General features: G+C 43.2%; 1 protein-coding gene across 3 annotated transcripts in view; it reads left to right on the top strand.

The window, feature by feature from the left end:
- Positions 1-18,791, top strand: part of tgfbr3 (transforming growth factor, beta receptor III) — a 207,375-nt gene that overhangs the window by 114,172 nt on the left and 74,412 nt on the right. For all 3 annotated transcript variants that reach the window (XM_038793815.1, XM_038793814.1, XM_038793816.1), the window contains exons 5-7: positions 11,504-11,687; positions 14,735-14,903; positions 17,864-18,011. In XM_038793815.1, the coding sequence (XP_038649743.1) occupies positions 11,504-11,687; positions 14,735-14,903; positions 17,864-18,011 (501 nt within the window). The remainder of the gene's footprint in view (positions 1-11,503; positions 11,688-14,734; positions 14,904-17,863; positions 18,012-18,791) is intronic.

Raw genomic sequence — 18,791 nt, 5'->3', positions numbered from 1 at the left:
CAGCGTCAACGAAAAGTAAACTAATTAAACATCTCCAGATGTTTAAACACATGAGCCTTGTTTGTTCCTTAAAAACAAATAATTACTGTACTCAATGGCACCAAAGCTTAAATACAGCCATGTTTAGTAATTGATCTGACTTTGCGTAATGACTATCTCCTTCTATTTGATTCTTTTCAATTTAATGGTGACCTGAATTTTGGAATTTGATCTTAGAACTTGAATTTTATATTTCTATTTTTAGATGACTGACCTGGTTCTGATATATTTAAATTATTGTCTTATGAATTATTTCAAAAAACACTGAATAAATATACATTTGAAATAATTAAAGTAGCCATCAAACCATTAAAACTATTGCGTGACAAGTTAAACACTTGGGCGGGGTGGGGGGTGCTCGGTTGGGGGGGCTGCTGCATTCCAGGTTGTGGGTTGCACCTAGGCCAGGGGAGAGGAGTTGAGGGGCTTTTGTCTATGAGGCCTTCAAGCCATCTTTAAATATTGTGGATACCCATAACAGGGCAACTCCAGCTGCTGCCTGTCTGTCCTACCAAACACTTCCTGGACAAAGTCCTGTTCTTGGTTATATGCTGAAGGTGACTTTAACTCCCTTTGACTGTGAGAAGTTTCAAGATTCACAGCTGAAGGCGAATAAGGAATTGGCCTTATTAGTTGTGAGAACACTTCACAGCTGCAGGTTGTATTTGCTGGTTGCTCCTGTTGGTGGCTGCAAATGCCTGGAGGCTGCTGTTGCTTTTTCCTTCCTTTTTTTTAGCCGGAAAGATGGACAATTTATTCTAAGGTTCCTGGAACACTGGGCTCAGGGGGATGTTGGAGTCCAGAAGGCAATCCGGATTGAAACAAGAAGACGCTGCGGGACCTGGTGTGTGACATTGATCCAAATGAGCCACCTGATAATGCCGTTGAAAAAATTATTTCATGGATTGCTGATGCTTTTGTTGCTGGTGTGGTGAGTGCTGCCTGTAACTGGCACATCCCTGCGGGTTAAACACGCTGGAAGTCAAGGATGTTCAACTGCACCTTGAGTGGCAGCGGAATATGTGGGTGCTAGGATTTGGTTCCACTGAGATTGGCCGTGTGTGAGGGGCCTGCACAGCTGTGGTTCCTGGAAGAGAATGGCACTGATACGTGGAACAAATAACGCATTGATGGACAGATCATTGCCACGACAAAGTTCTGGACATGATAACACATTCTCAGGCTTACCCTCTATTTTTGTTGAGGAACCTGCGAGGGGTGATACCGTGTGGTTTTTTTTGTGTGAAAATGAGCTGTTATGGTGCGGCACGGTGGCACACTGGTAGCACTGCTGCCTCACAGCTCCAGGGACCCAGGTTCAATTTCGACCTCGGGTGACTGTGTGGGGTTTGCACTTCTCCCGTGTCTGTGTGGGTTTCCTCCAGGTACTCCGGTTTCCTCCCACGGGGGGGGGGGGGGGGGGTCACCTCTGTAAGTGACCATGCAGATAGGGTGGGATGAAGTCCACATTGGGCAGAGGACATCAACAGTGATGGGTTTAGGTGAGGGAAGGAACGTCCACAACAATGACAATTCGATTCAGGGTTATTGGGGAGAACGTACCTGCGCATCATGAGACCGCAGGAAGAACTCTGACGGGGGAGAGTCAAAGCTGGTCTTATAATAAATATGCAGCACTACCATTTTGAGACTCCGAAGGTATGGTGTAGTTCAAAACTTAAATTTGAAAAGAATCTTCAAGGGAGTGGGCTGAAGTAGTGTATGAGGAGCTTACTGCTAGACTCTGGCTCGAACAGGTGGCACCCACCGCTTAGAATACCAACATGGAAGTGGAGTCTGAGCTGAAAGAACTCCGGAAGAGATTATTGAGACGGTGCAATTGGGGTCACTGATATTTGGAGTACAACGTGAGGCTGCAGGAGCAATTGGGGAGAAGGGGCACCTCGAGGGAGGTCTTTGTGCCACACTCCCCTTTTGCCTTGCCACTGATAGATCCCTCCAATGCCTATAATAATGGAGTATCCAATGCCTATAATAATGGAGTAAAGGCCCAGGTGCAAATCCGGCAGACCTTCTGGACCATGGTCTCCAAGACGCCCACCACCCTTCCCATGGAGACCTAGAGGCACTCTCATTTCAGAGCCACAGTATCAGACAGGATGCGGACGGATTCACCTATCCTTCACTGTAGCCTATTGGCTGCCTCTCTCAACTCTTCCTGACATTTCGCTGCCTGTTTGCACCTCTTGCATGTTAGTAATGGATGCTCCTTGAGGCTCATCATCTGACTCCCACTCAGCGGATGGCTGTTCTCCAGCAGTTCTCCAGGTGGCAGAGACCTGGGCTATCACTGCCTTTTGAGTGCTGCGGATACGTGCCAATGATGTGTTACCCAGAATGTGATCCCGAGCCGAATCTAGAACCATGATCTATTGGGGTATGTGCCGTTGTGCTGGTAGAGGTTGCAAGTGAATGTTGTGATGAGTCTTCAAATGTCTCCACAGGTAACGTGGGGGCTGGTGCTTATGTTGTTTGGGCCTGCTGCTGCCTCCTGCAAGAGATAGAACCCAGGTCGGATTTCTCCAGCCGTTCCTGATGGCGGGGTTTCCTGTCCTGCCAAAGTTGACCCCAGCCGCAGGTTCCCTGACGGCGGCGTGGACAAGGAATGTAAATCACCATTGACTTCAGTGGGACTGGAAGATCCCGGCAGCAGCCGATGTCAAGCCCACTTTGCCACGGGAAATCCCACTGCAATGGGGGGGATTCTGCCTATAGGTTTAGTTCAGAGACCGGCTGCATACAACATAGCATGTCATTCACTGTGAATGACCTAATATGATCAACACATGGAGGACTCATCTGTACTTTCTAACTGGAATCTTGCCTTCACCACAAGAGCAATCTCTGTCTTTCCCTGCCAACTCGGAGGTTTCTTGCTTAAGTTCCTAGATGTTGGCATCACTCCTCCAATCTGGGATCCCTCCCTCTTGTTGTGCGCAGGCTTGGCCTGCATGATGACAAATGGATGTGGTGTGATTAGATGGGATGGAACAGAGGTTGGGAAGCATGCATGCTTACTTGTGTGCTGAGACCCCACAGAAAGGGCTAAAAATGCTGTGTATGTAGGATGATAGATGAGATACTGGACAATAGGCTTTCAATGCTGATATCTCCCCTGCTAATATTGTATGAGTTCCTTCAGCTGATTGGCTCTTTTGAGTGAGTGATGCCACTATGAGGGTATGAGTTTGGATTGAAGGTAGACTTACTGGTGGTGCGAATGAGATTATTCATCCTCTTCCTGCACTGGATGGCATTTCTCTGTCCGTGGAGCTGACCTTCTTTGCGACCTTCTCCCAGGCCTGCAAGATGTTATTCCACCGGAGGTGAATTACAACTGAGTGCAGATCAGGAAGCAATTAACTCTCCTTCGCCATAAAAACTTATGCAAGGTGAGGATTATGAACGATTCCCGAGGGAATCCCACTATCGGGCTACCATTTTGATCGAGTGGGCCGATAATGAGGTCCCACGGCTAGTCACCATTCGTTTATTTCCTTTAGTGGGTTGTGATTGACAGCTTCCACACACACAGCTGTGAGCCTTCCTTTATGGTTCAGTAACTCTGATGTGCTCTGACCACAATGTTCACAAACATCAACTGCTTCAAAGAGAGTTAAGTGCATTCCAATCACTGAATCCCCTGGAAGACAAAATAAAAGGATATGATTTAGTTGCGGTGTGGTGAATGAGATTCACATGGTATTATAGTTACCAATGTCACACTGTTCCAATTATATATATATATATGTATCAATATTGTAAGTGCAGTTGCACTACCTGACCACCAGGGGGAGTAGCTCTGGGAGTACTCGAGAGTTTGTACTGGGCTCCCCCCTTGGCTCCGCCCAGAACTCCTCCCCCTGGAGCTGCTGTATAAAGATCCGTGCCACAGAGTCAGCCAGCCAGTTCACCGACAGTTCAATGGCTAACAGGCTGGCTCTGTTGTAAGTATATTAAAACCGCTATTCTAATCCTACAAGCACGTGTCCGTAGAATTGATGGTTCCATCATGCGGCAAAGTCACAATTTTTACAATCACCATAATCACCTTCTCATAGTTCAATAAAACAGAGACCTGAGTAAATGAAGGTCAGGTATTCACATAATTGATGCAATGTTTTCAGTGAGGGCAACGATAAGACTGATGCATCACATTGCATAAGGATTGGGATGAATTACAAAGTGGATGCATAAATAAAGAGATATGAAGTACATAGAATAGAAAAGCTGGTTGAGTAGTTTTATGAGGTTATGCCCGTTTATTTTGAAAATATGAATTTTCAACTTTTAATTGACTGGAAATTTTGCAATTTGAACTGAGACAGAGCGAAGTTCTCAAAAATGCAAGGTCACATTCCAAAGTGGGGGTGAGAAATAAACAAATCGGCCTCGGGAGAGGGCGAAGAGAGAGACATTTGCTATAATCTGGATGCCCATTGAAAGTCATAACTGTCTAAGGAGAGACATTAAAAAAGCAAAGTACTGGATGTTGAAACAATGGCTGCCACAGGCATACCCACCCAAGGCCTCCTAGAAATACAATGGGTGAAGTATTTCAAGGTAAGGCTGCCAACCACTAGAGAGAGATTACAAGTGAAACAGGCAGTGTCAAGAAACCTTCAGCAAAGAAAACAAGCTGAGGGCTTTCTCTCTCCCCCTCACTCTCTTTTGGAATTAGTGTGTCATCCAGTTCCAGAAGCCAGCTGTTATCAGAAACCGACTAGCAAACTGAGATCCCATAATAATTACAACATCTATATCTGACCGCTTCCAAGAAACCAGCTCACCTATATCAGTAACAATGTTTAAAATCTATGCTACAAGGACAATCAAAAGACAATTAACCGTATATTATTTTTAAAAAAATGTCTTCCTCCTTTGCTGGGGTGAAACTACAAGACCAGACTTTCACCATTGAGTAAACCTTTATAATTCATAACCTTTCATAATTTGAAAGACCTTTATTAGGTCATTTCTCAGCCTTTTGCAAGAGAGAAGAGACCCTGACTGTCAATCCTTTAATGATACACCTAGCCAAGTGTCAGTTATGATGCCACATCCATAGGATTGTTTTCTTGTTTTGTTTTCCTGAATTTGGCATCTGCGTTTGTTTTTTCTTGGTCTAATCTATGGGAAACCTGCAATTATTAGGTAATGATATATGCACTTGCTTTCTTCTCCATTGCAATACACATGGGATGAAATTTGATGTTCCAATATGAAGTCACACTCGGAGCACGGGTTGCAAAATCGAGGCTACAGTAGTTGTAGCCCATCTTTTAACCACATTCCCTTTAATCGTGGTTTTTCTGCCGGATTCATGGAATTTGGTCTCTGGTGCTAATGTGCAGTTGTAGCTATACTGGTAAGCTTTTATGCATTAGGAAACCAGAGTGAATCATCCAACCATCAAAACAGAATTTGTGTTTAGAGTGGATGCCAATCTATTCATGACATTTTGAGTTCAATCCTACTTTCTTCAACACTTGGATTAAAGATGACCATAGATGTAACACTAATAATATCATAAAACACAACCTTGTGTGGAAAGAACTATTTCTACAGCTGATAAAAGTACAATTGATCTTTTATCTTAACGTGGATGCTCTGATAAACTAATTCGTAAAATGTAAACTATTCCAGATTTATAAAATTATTTTTGCTTTGGAAAGTTTTATTTCCTTTTAAGAAGTATGGTTTAATTGCATCCATAAGCTTTGATGTATTAATACGCTTACTTGCCATTCTTGTGTCTCACATTAATCACAAGTGAAATGCATCATGTACCTTTTGATCCTGATATGTGGGGAACTTCGATTCACCCAAAACATTTTTAAGTGTCATTTTGGGTGAGTTTGGTGATTGACCCACTGGCTTTTTGAGTGAGATCTAGACCTGGATTCACCTACATTTTGTAATTTTTTGGGGCCTTGGGGAGTTTCTCGCAGGTCTCTCCCACACTTGGGCACAATCCAGTGGCCACGCTGTGCCCAAAAAGCAGCGTGACCGATAAACGCTGGGAGACTCCACTCCTGGGATCTACCTGGCTCGCAACACCTCGCAAAATCCAACACGAGCTCGAGAGACATTGTGATGGAATTCCCGTCCATTGTGAGCAGGATCACTTTTTGACATCTGCATATTAGAGCGAGACAGATAGTCTCACTCTAATGTGCAGATTCCCGAGGTACCTGAGGCTTTGGGATACATCCCCTTCACCACGACGATCTTGGGCAGCGCCATTCAGCACTGACCTCCACAAAGTAGGACCAGACGGAACGGCACTCATGGGGGTCTCCCAGAGGACCGGAGGCACCCAGCTGAATGCCTTTTGGACAGGGTGGTGCCCTGGCATTGCTGGTGCCACCTGGGAGTGCCAGCCTGGCACTATCAAGGTGCCCAGGTGGCACTGCCATGGGTCCTGCCAGGGTGCCAGGTTGACGGTGCAAGCTGGCCTTTCTTGGGTGCTGGCGATTGGACCAGGGTGCCCGGTGCGTGTGTTGAGGGACTCTTCCTTACAGAATTGGGGCTTGGGCGGGGTGTAGATCGGGAGGGAGTTCCTTCGAGCAGAGTTTTCGGTGTAGGAAACAGGGCAATGTGTGGCCTCGTCCGTGCATCCCCCGCTGAGGCCCCTTATTTAACGTGAGTGGAGTTGTATAACCATGTGTTTCGCGCGCTGCAACCGCCGGGAAACACTGGGCTAAATGTACTCGCCATGGAACTTTGTTCCCTTTTAGTTGAATCGCGCCCTTAGACATTTTTTCAGCAGTGGGGAGCTGAACCCGCTGGCGAGACTGGTTCCTCAAGAGACTGTGGTGCCGTTTTGAAAGGGTGCCACCCCGATCTCCAAGTAAATTTGAGGGTCCACCACCCGCAGGCAATGCCACCCTCGCAGACTTCTAATCATAGAGTCATAGAAAATACAGTGCTGAAGGAGGCCATTCATCCCATCGAGTCTGCAATGGCACTTGGAAAGAGAACCCTACCCAAGCCCATGCCTTACCCTATCCCCATAACCCATGGCCAATCCACCTAACCTGCACATCTTTGGACTGTGAGAAGAAACCAGAGCACCCGGAGGAAACCCACGCAGACACTGGGAGAAAGTGCAAACTCCACACAGACACCCAGGGCAGGAATTGAACCTGGGACCCTGGAGCTGTGAGGCAGCAGTGCTAACCACTGTGCCACCATGCTGCCCCAAAACAGATAAATAACTTCCATACAATGGCATCAACTTTTATACAGTGGCATCAACATATCCTCACTTTTCACCCACCAGCATCTGCATTCAATGAATCATCCTCCACCTGTTCCACCAACTCCAGCATGATTCCAATGGCAAACACATCTTCCCCACACTCCCCCAGTCAGCATTTCGCAGAGACCGTTCCCTCCTGGATACCCTGGTCCACTCCTCCATCACCCCTAACACCTCGCCCTCTTCCCATGCAATCGCAGAAGATTTAACACCTGCCCCTTTACGTCCTCCCTGCTCACCCCCTCAGGGCCTAAACACTCTTTTCAAGTGCACCTCCTTCAATCTAGTCTATTGCATTTGCTGCCCCCAGTGCAGTCCACTCTACATTGGACAGACAAAACGCAGACTGGGTGACTACTTTGCAGAACACTCGATCCATCTGCAAGCAGGACCCAGACCTTCCTGTCGCTTGCCATTTCAACTCACGGTCCTGCTGTCGTGTCCACGTGTCTGTCCTTGGCCTGCTGCAGTGTTCCAGTGAAGCCCAGCCCAAACTGGAAGAACAGCACCGCATCTTCCATTGAGTTCAAAAACCTCAGACAGATCAGCCATGAACTAATTTATTGGTGGGGCATGTTCAAGAGACATACATCTCAGCTTGTAAATCTGCAATTGGAGTTCCTCCATTGCTCACCTTTTCAATATCCCTACCACCGTCTGAAATCTCTGCACTCCTCCAATTCTAGCTTATTCTATCTCCCCGACTTCCCCCCCCCCCCCATTATTGGTGGCTGCATTCTCAGCTGTTTCAACCATAAGCCCTGAAAACATCTCTATCTCCCTACCTTGCCTCAACCTACATCTGGATCTTTATTTTTGGTTACCTTTTCTAATACCTCTTTATTTGGCTTGGTATCAAACTTTGAGAACGCTCCTATGAAATGCGTTGGGACATTTTAGTAGGTTAAAATTCCTATACAAATGCAAGTTGTTGTTGCCATAATTATGATTTATTCTACTTTGTACTATACTGAACGTTGCATTTATTATTTTGTTTTGTTGCAATCACACTAACATAGCCAAATTTCCTAAGGATAATGTCTAAAGGTTAAACAGCTGGTTGTCTCCACGTTCTAACTTTTTGGCACCGATCAGTGGAATGTCGTACTTCAATCCATCTGCATTAAATTTGTGTAGTGGGATGTTCATTTCAGGAAACTAGGGGGAAAAAATACATACCGTAAAAACAATGGACTGCGCACTGAGGGAGCTGGAGATGGAAAAAGTACAAGATGCACAATGTTTGGAAAATGGCTTGTGAAAAGAATAGTAATAAATAGATGAAATAAATTCAATTGTAAGCTTATTTTCTACCTTTTACAACTCAGCATGTTATTTTGCAGAGAAGAAAAAAAGGTTGCAGCGAGACTGTCTAGACCAGATGTAGACATATCAAAATACAGATTGCTGGGCACATGTTGTTTATCACATAAAATTCACTGGACTTGCTATAATAAAGCCAGTGACTGTGGGCTAGATTCTGTTGCCAAATTTGAATCATTATTATAATTTTAAGTCAGAGGTGTTGTACATTCATTCACTAATGCACAGTTGTTTATTTCTCGCAATTATTTTCACATTTCAAAAACTGTAACAAAATAAATTCACTTTTTCAAGTTAGGTTATAACCAAAGGCTGTGGGCAGCTGTTCATTAAATTTGCAATTGCCATTAGATATTCTCTAGACTGGAATTTGGCGGTAATTAGAAATAATTTTGGTGCGGTACACTTTTACAGAGTATCTGGAATAGGACAAGCAACTCTGCATCTCCCTAACTGATCAGTTTGGAAAGTCCTTTCTGTGGACTTTGTCAAAAAAGATACTGTACATTTGAATAGTTCAAATTGTGTACAGCAAGCAAAATAGAGAGGAAACAATATATGGGATTAAGAGGGAAAGATAAAAGCGACAGAAAAATGTATTTTAAAAATTTCAAACTACCAACAATAATCAAGATCTGAAGGAGACTCCACACCAGAAAAATAAATCTTCATTGTTGAAGATGCTTGACGAAGACTTAATTCATTCATGTGTTCACTGCCTGACAGCAGTTCTTAAACTCATCATCTGCTGTTGCTTCATCTTGAACAGTTTTTTGGGGGGCAATTTTTCTAAGTGCCAGTTTGCTACAGTATAATCTTTCACTCTCGGGGACAGGGTGAGGAGGTAGGTCCCAAGTCTACCTCGGCCACAACAGAAATCGAACCTGCTCTGTTGGCATTACTCTGAACAATATGCTAGCCATCTGGCCAACTGACCTAACCAGCCAACTAAGACTTAGCATGCTGTTACACTGCAACAGGTAAGACTGAACACTTTCTTGGAACTTTAATGAGTACTTACCAATTAATTACAGCAGTTTCACACTTTTCAAGTGTTTCAGTGTCATGTCTCAGTGAGATTCAGTACTGTTCGTACGCGGCTTTTAGAGGTGAAGGGTAACTTGGACAGTAACATCCTGAGTTCCGTGTCAGCAGCAGTGTGCAGTCACTGGAAGTTGATTCCCGATTTATTTTTTAATGATACAAGTGCTGATAGCCTAACCATTATTTTTACCCAAAGATTGACATGATGTTTTATAAGGAGTGGCATACAGATGGATTTTTCTGATTAGCAATTGGTTTCGTTGCTATATGAAGGGAAAAATGGCTGAGACAAAAGTATTCATAACAAACCTAGTGCTCAGCCTTTGGTCTAGGGTTTATGATTCACTTTGTATTGTGTTTCTTTTTTATGTCACCAGTCACATTGAAAATTGAAATGCTTCTGTCGCGTTGTGATTAATGTACTGATGTCCAACACTTCTGTATGGACCCAGTTACTTATGCTGATTTCCAGTTGTTTATGTCAATTTTTATATTTGAGAGTGGCAGGCAGTTAAAACGTAAACTGACATTGAGTGACTTGGGATAGATTCGGGGTTAAGCTCCCTATTATGCCTCGGTAAGAAATTTCGCCTTCATTTAAGCATTGAGAAGAAAAGTGGACTGAGCATTAACCAATAGTATATACCACTTTTAACCCCATCTCCAATCCAAACATCATCCATTACTCCTGTCCGTTTGTTCCATTTATCAACAAATGTTCTACCTGTGCTGTTATGTTTCCTTAAATAGCATACCTCTAAATTTTTGTCAGAAACTTCCCTTGTCTGTTTGATTCTTTTTGTTGTGGGTACCGTTCTACCCATAGAACGCAGTTCCCAATGTTTTGTGCCATCCAAAATGCCATACATTACATTTCTACGCCTGATTTCCTTTTTAGCACTCAGTTTGTGAACTTCACAGCTTAATTGGGCTTAAAAGAGTTTACCGTTGTTCCAACACCATTGGGTGGAGTTTAATCCGAGGTATGGGAGTCTTGCCCACTCGCAGGAGAGCCAGTGTGAGCCCCCTGTGTTAACTGGCCAGTAGCGGGACTTCTCTAGGGTTTAGAACCCCAGGGCAGAAATTCAACCCTCGCCGAGACCTTTCAGCCAATCCAAGGTCTTTCAGCATTCCCCCACCCCCCCACGCACGCACCGTTGTTGGGGGCCTAGATCAGGCATTCATTGCATTTGCAGAAGGGACTCCCCCCTCCCCTGGGGAGGCCACAAGCAAACTCAACAAGAATTTGCTTTCCTAGTTTCCTGCATGGCGATTCCCCTGGCGCCACTAGTTGATTTTCAGCGGTCGTGATATGAGGCCCTTAAGTGGGCATTAAATGAAAGGACATCATTGGGCAGAGGTGGAAAGGGGACAGAGTCTCCATCTTCCCACCCAATTAAATCCGCCCCCCCTTGCCCAAATTCAAACTCACCAATCGGGAGGAGGGGATGCTATTAAATTCTACCCATCATTTGCAGGGTTTTTTTCCTGTTCAATTTGGCATTTCCTACATTATATTGGCTGTAAAGCGCTTTTGAACAATGAGGTTTTGAAAGGTGCTACATAAATGCTGATCTTCCTTTCTTATTAGTTTTAACAGCTGCTCGCTCCAAAATATGAACTAGGTAAACTTGCATCTCTGCAACTACACCAAAAAGGAGTAGTAATAACACATTTAATACACATAGAATGCACTAAGAGTACATGATGCTCAACAATATCACTTGCCACTCAATAATGTGAAAAAAATTGATTTTTGATTTGATGGAAAGATGTAGCTTTAAGAACTGTTTTTGTTCTTCCTTCCCTTAGGTATCTGAAAATTCTACTGTTCAGTTTCCAACAGTAAACTTTACGTCATCAAGATCATTGGAAGAGCATTCTCTGCCCCAAGACAGCAAACATTTACTACAGTGGACAAAAAGAATGTATGGGTCTGTGACTTCTTTCACTGAATTGAATAAGGCTAATAACATCTACATCAAAGTGGGTGAAGGTAGGTCAATCTTGCTTTATAATGAGGAATGTTTGAATCCAGTAGTCCAAGCTATATTAATCACTGTGGTTTGCTCATAACAAGGGATATGTCTTAAGCTAGTATTTAGTATACTGAAGGATCAAACTTTTGATTTTTTTCTTCTAAACCGTTTTAAGTTTTATAGTCGTTAAGTAGTACAGAAATCGAGTATCGCTGAGAAAAGCTATTTTGTTGAAGATTTTGTCTTGTATTTATCAGGATAATTGCAAGAATAACAATGTCAGGGCAAACAACTTTTTACTGCATCAGAAGAGAGTGCTGATCGAATTGCAAGTGGACTCTGATTGGTAGAGGCGTTGCCATGGAGAAAGTACTAGTTAATAATCACTGACAGTTAACAATCAAGCATTGTTCGAAAATTTAAACCAGGCACCTTGACTCTGATCGATCAAGACATTGCCATGAAAGATGAACCAGCGAATGGCTATCGCTTATTTTGTCTAGCTGAAACATGCACAGTGTGCATACATGCTCTTTCTGTCTTCAAAGAACAGGGCCATGGGTATTACCATATTTATTTTCCAGTTGATGCAAATGCGCTACATTGCGAGCCTGACTGATAATCTCAAATTGGTTGTCAGCATAACTTTTAGCACGCTGAGGATTATTTAGAAAATATTGCCCAATCACAGAATCACATCGAATGTTGGGCACTGAGTTTTCAGCTTTGCAGTGCGGGCTGGTTGGATACAGTCTGCACCTTAACCGTTGCATACAGTGGAAGGGACATGCTGTTTGATACAATCCACCAGTTTTTGAGATATACAACTTGGCACCGTACTGAAATTCATATACCACATTTCTTATTTGTGTGATAGGCAGAAATTCCTCTTAGTGGCAAATACCACTTGTGTTGCTACTGCGTAGTAGATGCATGAAACAGCTAACTTCACTTGTTGCTCAAATCTTTGAGAAATCTTGCCCTTCCAGGGTAAACTGGCTTGTTTGGCACCTATCCGGGCCAAAAGTGACATTCTTAGGTCCGTTGGTGAGTTTGCATGATATGCAGCACCAAATGATCTGATTTGGGTAACCCACAGGATCTTGCACCAAGCTTGCATGAACAAATGTCTTGTGCCGGTCTATCTTATAGCATGTGGAACTGTAAGAATCCCAACACGTATATTGGCCAGCGAAGGTCGGCTTGTGATAGACTATGTTAGAGAACCCCTCCCCCCGGCATATTTTGCAACTAATATGTCAAGGAAAGTGAGTTAATTTGACTGCTCTATTCAAAGATGCAAAAACAAAAATTGCTGGAAGCCTGATAGCATCTGTGGAGAGAGAAAATAGAGTTAATTTTTCAGAGCACGGAAGAGGAGTCCTACGTACTTGAAACTTTAACTCTATTTTTTCTCTCCACAGATGCTACAAACCTGCTGCATTTTTCCAGCATTTTCTGTTTTTGTTTCAGATTCAAGCATCAGCAGTATTTTGCTTTTATTTTTGCTTCCATTTCAAAGGTGAATTTGAGCACAGTATGGAGCCCATTAAGACATGCAAGCAAATTATTACATGCTGCTATAGATTTGAAGATAGCAACGGTGTTAACCACATATCAAAAATATGCAAGGTTAGGTGTCATTTCATCAAAGACATATTTTTCATGGAACCCAACATAGATGTTTTGTGAGAGCTGGGTCCAGAGGGGACCCCATTGCAACACCATCTGTTTGGCCATACAATGGTGAATAGGCTAGCAATGTCAAATGAGCCCATGGACACAGCATTGCTATCGATATGCAAGCCCTTTGTGGTCTTCACAAATGTGAAGAATCCTTCACTGGGTTCCTGGAAAACCTGTTAAAAACTGGTTGTAACAATTCACTCAACCATTGGCCAATTGATGCTGTGCAGAACCAGTTGTAGATCTGATAAGATGTAAAGGTTTAATGTTAAGTTTAAGGTATAAGTAAAGGTTTGAGTTTAATGTTTGTTACCTCCCCAGTGCATATTTATTTTAATTAAGTCATGAGATGTTTGCATTACTAGTAAGCCCTGCATTTGGGTGATTAGGTAATTACATGCTTGTTAGGCAATTTGGACATTGAATTCTCCCTCTGTGTACCTAAACAGGCGCCGGAATGTGGCGACTCGGGGCTTTATTCAGTAACCTCATTGCAGTGGTAATGTAAGCCTACTGATGACAATAAAGATGAATTTAAAATTTGTTGCCCATCTGTAATTGCCCAATTTGAGGAGATAGTGGAGAGTTGCCTTCTTGAACTGCTGCCCATCTGTAATTGCCCAATTTGAGGAGATAGTGGAGAGTTGCCTTCTTGAACTGCTGCAGTCGATGTGTAGATACAACCACAGTGCTGTTAAGAAGAGAGTGAAGGAACGGCGTTATAGTTCCAAATCAGAATGGTATGTGGCTTGGAGGAGAACTTGGAGATGGTGCTGCTCCCATGCGTCTGCTGCCCTTGCCCTTCTAGATGATAGAGGTCAAGGGTCTGGAAGGTGCTGTCGTCGAAGAAGTCTTGATAAATTGCTGCAGTGCACATTGTTGCTGTTACTGTGTATCGGTGGTGGAGTAGTGAATGTTGAAGTTGGATGGGATACTGATCAAGTGGGCAGCTTTGTCCTAGATGGTGTCAAGCTTTTCAAGTTTTTAAAAATCCATTTACTGAGCTAGGCAAACATTTGATGTACATTCCTAATTGCCCTTGACAAGTGGTGAGCCACATTCTTAAATCACTGCATTCGATGTGGTGTAGTTACCTCCACAGTGCTGTTAGGAAGAGAGTTCCAGGATGGTTGACAAGCTTTGAGCAGTCTTGAGGTGAGTTACTCGTCTCAGAGTTCCCAGTCTCTGACCTGCTTTTGTAGATACACTTTATATGGCTTGTCTTGTTCAGTTTCTGGTCAGTGCTAAGCCCCCCTGGATGTTGATAGTGTGGTTTTTAGCAATGGTAATGCCACTGAATGTCAAAGAGAGATTTTAATAAACGTAATTTTGGCGATACTAAGAAAACCGTAGACAATATTTCTGACCTCTATTACAGATCCCCTGTTGCCACCAACATGCACCATAAAGAAGAACTTTCTATCCCAGAATTATCTTGCAGCATATCTTAAGACTCAATCTGCACAGGGTTGCTTACTATCCAACCCAACAGAGGAAAAGGAGGTTCATATCATTGAACTTGAATCTCCAAGTTCCAGTCCTTACAGGTAAATTACCGTTTGTATTTGCTTTCTGTTCTTGAATGCTTTAAATGCTGAGTTACTCGATGATAACACATAATATGCTTTATAGACACGAATTGCAATGCCGAGGATCTGGAGTGATGTTATGAGCCATGAACACCCCAAAACTGCACTTAATAAAACATATTTTTATATATTTGTGCATTATATTTCAAACCGGTGATTACACTTGAAACTGTAATTAATCTCGGAATTTATGAAAGCTTTCAATTCAGTTGCAGCAAAGTTAAAACTCCCATTCTTTCCTTATTAAACACACATTTTATGGAGCAGAAACAGAAAATGAACTAATTTTTATAAATATTTAAAAATTGAAAACTAACATTATAACCTATTTCGTCATCTCTTATACAAACTGTATTTGTAAACTTGCTTAATGTTTTTGGCATGTTGCAATCAGGCTTGTAAACTATCCACTGCCTTGGTTAAACTTTCATCGCTTGGATAGAACCAATATACGTCCAGAGAACTCCCTGATGACCATTATCTAATAGGGCATCTACGTGCTAACTTGCAGGATTCATGGAATTGGCCTTTCCAGCAGTGAACAGTTTGTGATGACGCATTGTGTCATCTGAACCAGGATACAATAGTTTCCACAATTTCCTCTCGCTTGCCTCAATTTGTCAAGCATTAAATATCAAATTCATATTTTCTAACTGATAGCTTGAATATTGTGAGCCCGATTTACTGGCTGCATTATGCCCGAAAGGCAGCACAGCGTGGCACAATGTGGTGGGTAGATGCCAGGAGATCCCTGTACCGTGATCGACCCGGGTTGCCATGCCTTGCGAGGTCTAATGCGATCTCGCCCATTGTGGGCGGATCACTTTTTGGCGGATCTGCATATTAGAGTGAGACAGTAATATGCTCTCCCCATGTCTACCCACAGCGATGGGATATAACCCCCTCGCTTTAGAGATTACGGATGAGCGCTGTTCAATGCTGACCTCCACAAATGGGAACCAGTCAGAGCGACACTCGTGGGGGTCTCCCAGGGGATCAGAGACCCCCAAGTGCTCGCCCTCTGGGCAGGGTGGCACTCTGGCACTGTTGGTGCCACCAAGGCACATTGTCACTGCCTGCCTGGCACCCTGGTAGTGCCACCAAGGTGCCAAGCTGGCATTTGTCCCACACTGTGGATCGGGCCTGGGGATAACCTGCGCAGGTGCCAAGGGTTGAAGAGGGGCCTAAAGACCCTCTTATAGGTGAGTGGCCACATTGAGGGGGGGGGGGGGCAGCTAGAGATCAGGACACTATTTAAACATGACGCCCCGCTCTCTCCCTGCACTGAGGAGCTCTGGCGAGCGGAGCTCCTCAGTTCAGAAAACGGGACTAAGTGCCGCCTCATCGGGGCGTTCCCTGTGGAGGCCCTGTATCTACCTGAGTGGAAGTTCAATAGCGTGGTGTTTCTCAATGCTCAGAGCGCCAGAAAACACCCGGCTAACACGCTCGCTACGTGACTCTTCCCATTCAGATAGATTGCGCCGTGCATTTCTATAGGAAAGATTGCTGTTGTAGAAAATGTAAATGTACAATAATAATGTACATAAGATTTTATAAGAAAAACACCCCTTTTTGCCGTCTGATGCACGATCAATTGAACAAAGACTAGAGTTGGATACAACTGTGGCTTTATTGCTCTAAGATGTGTGATCTCCCATAGCAGCTGGCGAAATGGCTGCTGAATGGAGGACACATTATTTATACTCCGCCTACTGGGCAGAGCAAGCAGGCAGGGACTACCGGCGAACCTGTAGTACAGGTCCTACCACACATCACCTAATAAAGATGTAACAGTGGTTTACCACACAGTCATTTGTGGCAGTTTGAACAAACTGTTTTAGTCTGCAGAGTTCAGTCAGCAGCTATGGTAACTATACTTTCCAGTGCTAATACTGTCTCTGCAAGCCCCCTCTAATTTATATACATAATTGAGAAACTATTTCTCTTCCATTATATTTTCCATGGAAATGCTCCTTTGATCCTTTGTTGCGATGCTTCTCAGTCTCCAGGACAAAATCAATACCAACAATTTTCTGACCTTACCAACTGACTCTGTTACACCAAATTACAGAACCAAATTGCTACCAGTCAGATAGTACCTAAATGCACTGCGTCAGTGTTGTGCAACCATTGCCAGAGGTCTCAGTTGGCACACAGTTTAACAAGCTCACTTTGTTATATCACATATGCAACAGACTTTTAAAATTTCTCTGGCGGATTCCCATTTTAATAACCCTTTTTTAGCCTCCAACAGTTTAACCCAGAAAGTAAGCAGAAGATAGGAATGCAACATTTTGTTATCCTGCTGTCGTTTACATAATGGTCTAAAATGCCCACTCTCATACTCAGTGTGGTGATCAGTTGTGACCCAAATGATGAAGTTGACAGAGTACTTTTTAGATATATGAACTAGGAAACAAGATCAGCTGCAGTCATTCCTGCTGCCGTTGGTGTTAGTGGCAGAGGCTTAGAAGCATGTTGACTGCACTCTTAGGTGTACTTAATGCATGGGCCATGTGTAGCTAATAGAAGAGGAAATAGCCTCCTTTTTAAAAAGAGAACCAAACTGTGACTGGCATTCAGCCAGATCAAAAAACAAAACATATTGTTTTTACATTCAAGTTAAACTTGTAGTTAAGATAAATGTGTTTATAGTCAAAATTCACCCTGTGCAAAAGCTGACCCTTCAATTACTACTGGAAAAAGTGTGTAGACTTATTTTTAGTGAATGTTATTGTGAATCATTTTATAATGCATATTGCGTCGTAGGCTGTTTTGCACATGTTCTATTGTCTGGGATTAAATCCAATTTTTTAATCAACTGGCCAGACACTAGAGACACGCTCAGTTGGAAAACGTTCAGGAGAAGTAAAATTTCTGGCATATTCACTTAACTTTATTACTTTCTTCCATTGCAGGATTTTCAAGATGGACATAGTTATTGACATACGACCTGCGCTTGCAGACACTATGCTTTCCAGAAATATTTTGCTGATCCTCAAGTGTGAAAAAGCAGTCAATTGGGTAATCAACTCGCATGATGTCTACGGAAAGCTGGAAGTGTTTGTAAGTGTTTGAGCATAAAATACTGTTCAGTAAACTAATCCTTCTTTGGGGCAGCATGGTAGCATGGTGGTTAGCATCAATGCTTCACAGCTCCAGGGTCCCCGGTTCGATTCCCGGCTGGGTCACTGTCTGTGTGGAGTCTGCACGTCCTCCCCGTGTGTGCGTGGGTTTCCTCCGGGTGCTCCGGTTTCCTCCCACAGTCCAAAGATGTGCAGGGTAGGTGGATTGGCCAGGCTAAATTGCCCTTAGTGTCCTAAAAAAAAATAATGTTAATGGGGGTTGTTGGGTTACTAGTGTAGGGTGGATACGTGGGCTTGAGTAGGGTGATCATTGCTCGGCACAACATTGAGGGCTGAAGGGCCTGTTCTGTGCTGTACTGTTCTAATTCTAATTCTTAACCAGAACACACTTAACCAGAAAACTAATAAAACTGAGTTCGGCATTGGATGAGCTTGTGAGAAGTTGTTTAAAATTGTGCAGATGACTTTTTAAAAATGTTAAATTAGTGTAAAGAATTGAACTCCCAAAAGCTTATGACAAACCTCAGTCTGTCAAAGCTTGTTTCTCCTTCCTGATATTTAAGCGATAGTTGAAAGAATATAACATTTGATACTTTTTGTTTGATGATTACAGATCATCATCGAAAGAAGTTAATTCTTTGCAAGAGCTTCATCTTCCTCAACTTTACTGAGCAAAATAGGTTAAGGCGCTAAAGTGTGTAATATGAGACATGGAATACTGAAATGCATTTTTCTGATGGTCGTGAGCAGTTGATTCCCT

The sequence above is a fragment of the Scyliorhinus canicula genome, chromosome 4 (assembly GCF_902713615.1).
Source record: "Scyliorhinus canicula chromosome 4, sScyCan1.1, whole genome shotgun sequence".
Classification (NCBI taxonomy): Eukaryota; Metazoa; Chordata; class Chondrichthyes; order Carcharhiniformes; family Scyliorhinidae; genus Scyliorhinus; species Scyliorhinus canicula.
Note: the sequence above shows the minus strand (reverse complement) of the source record. Positions and strands in the feature narration are given on the sequence as shown.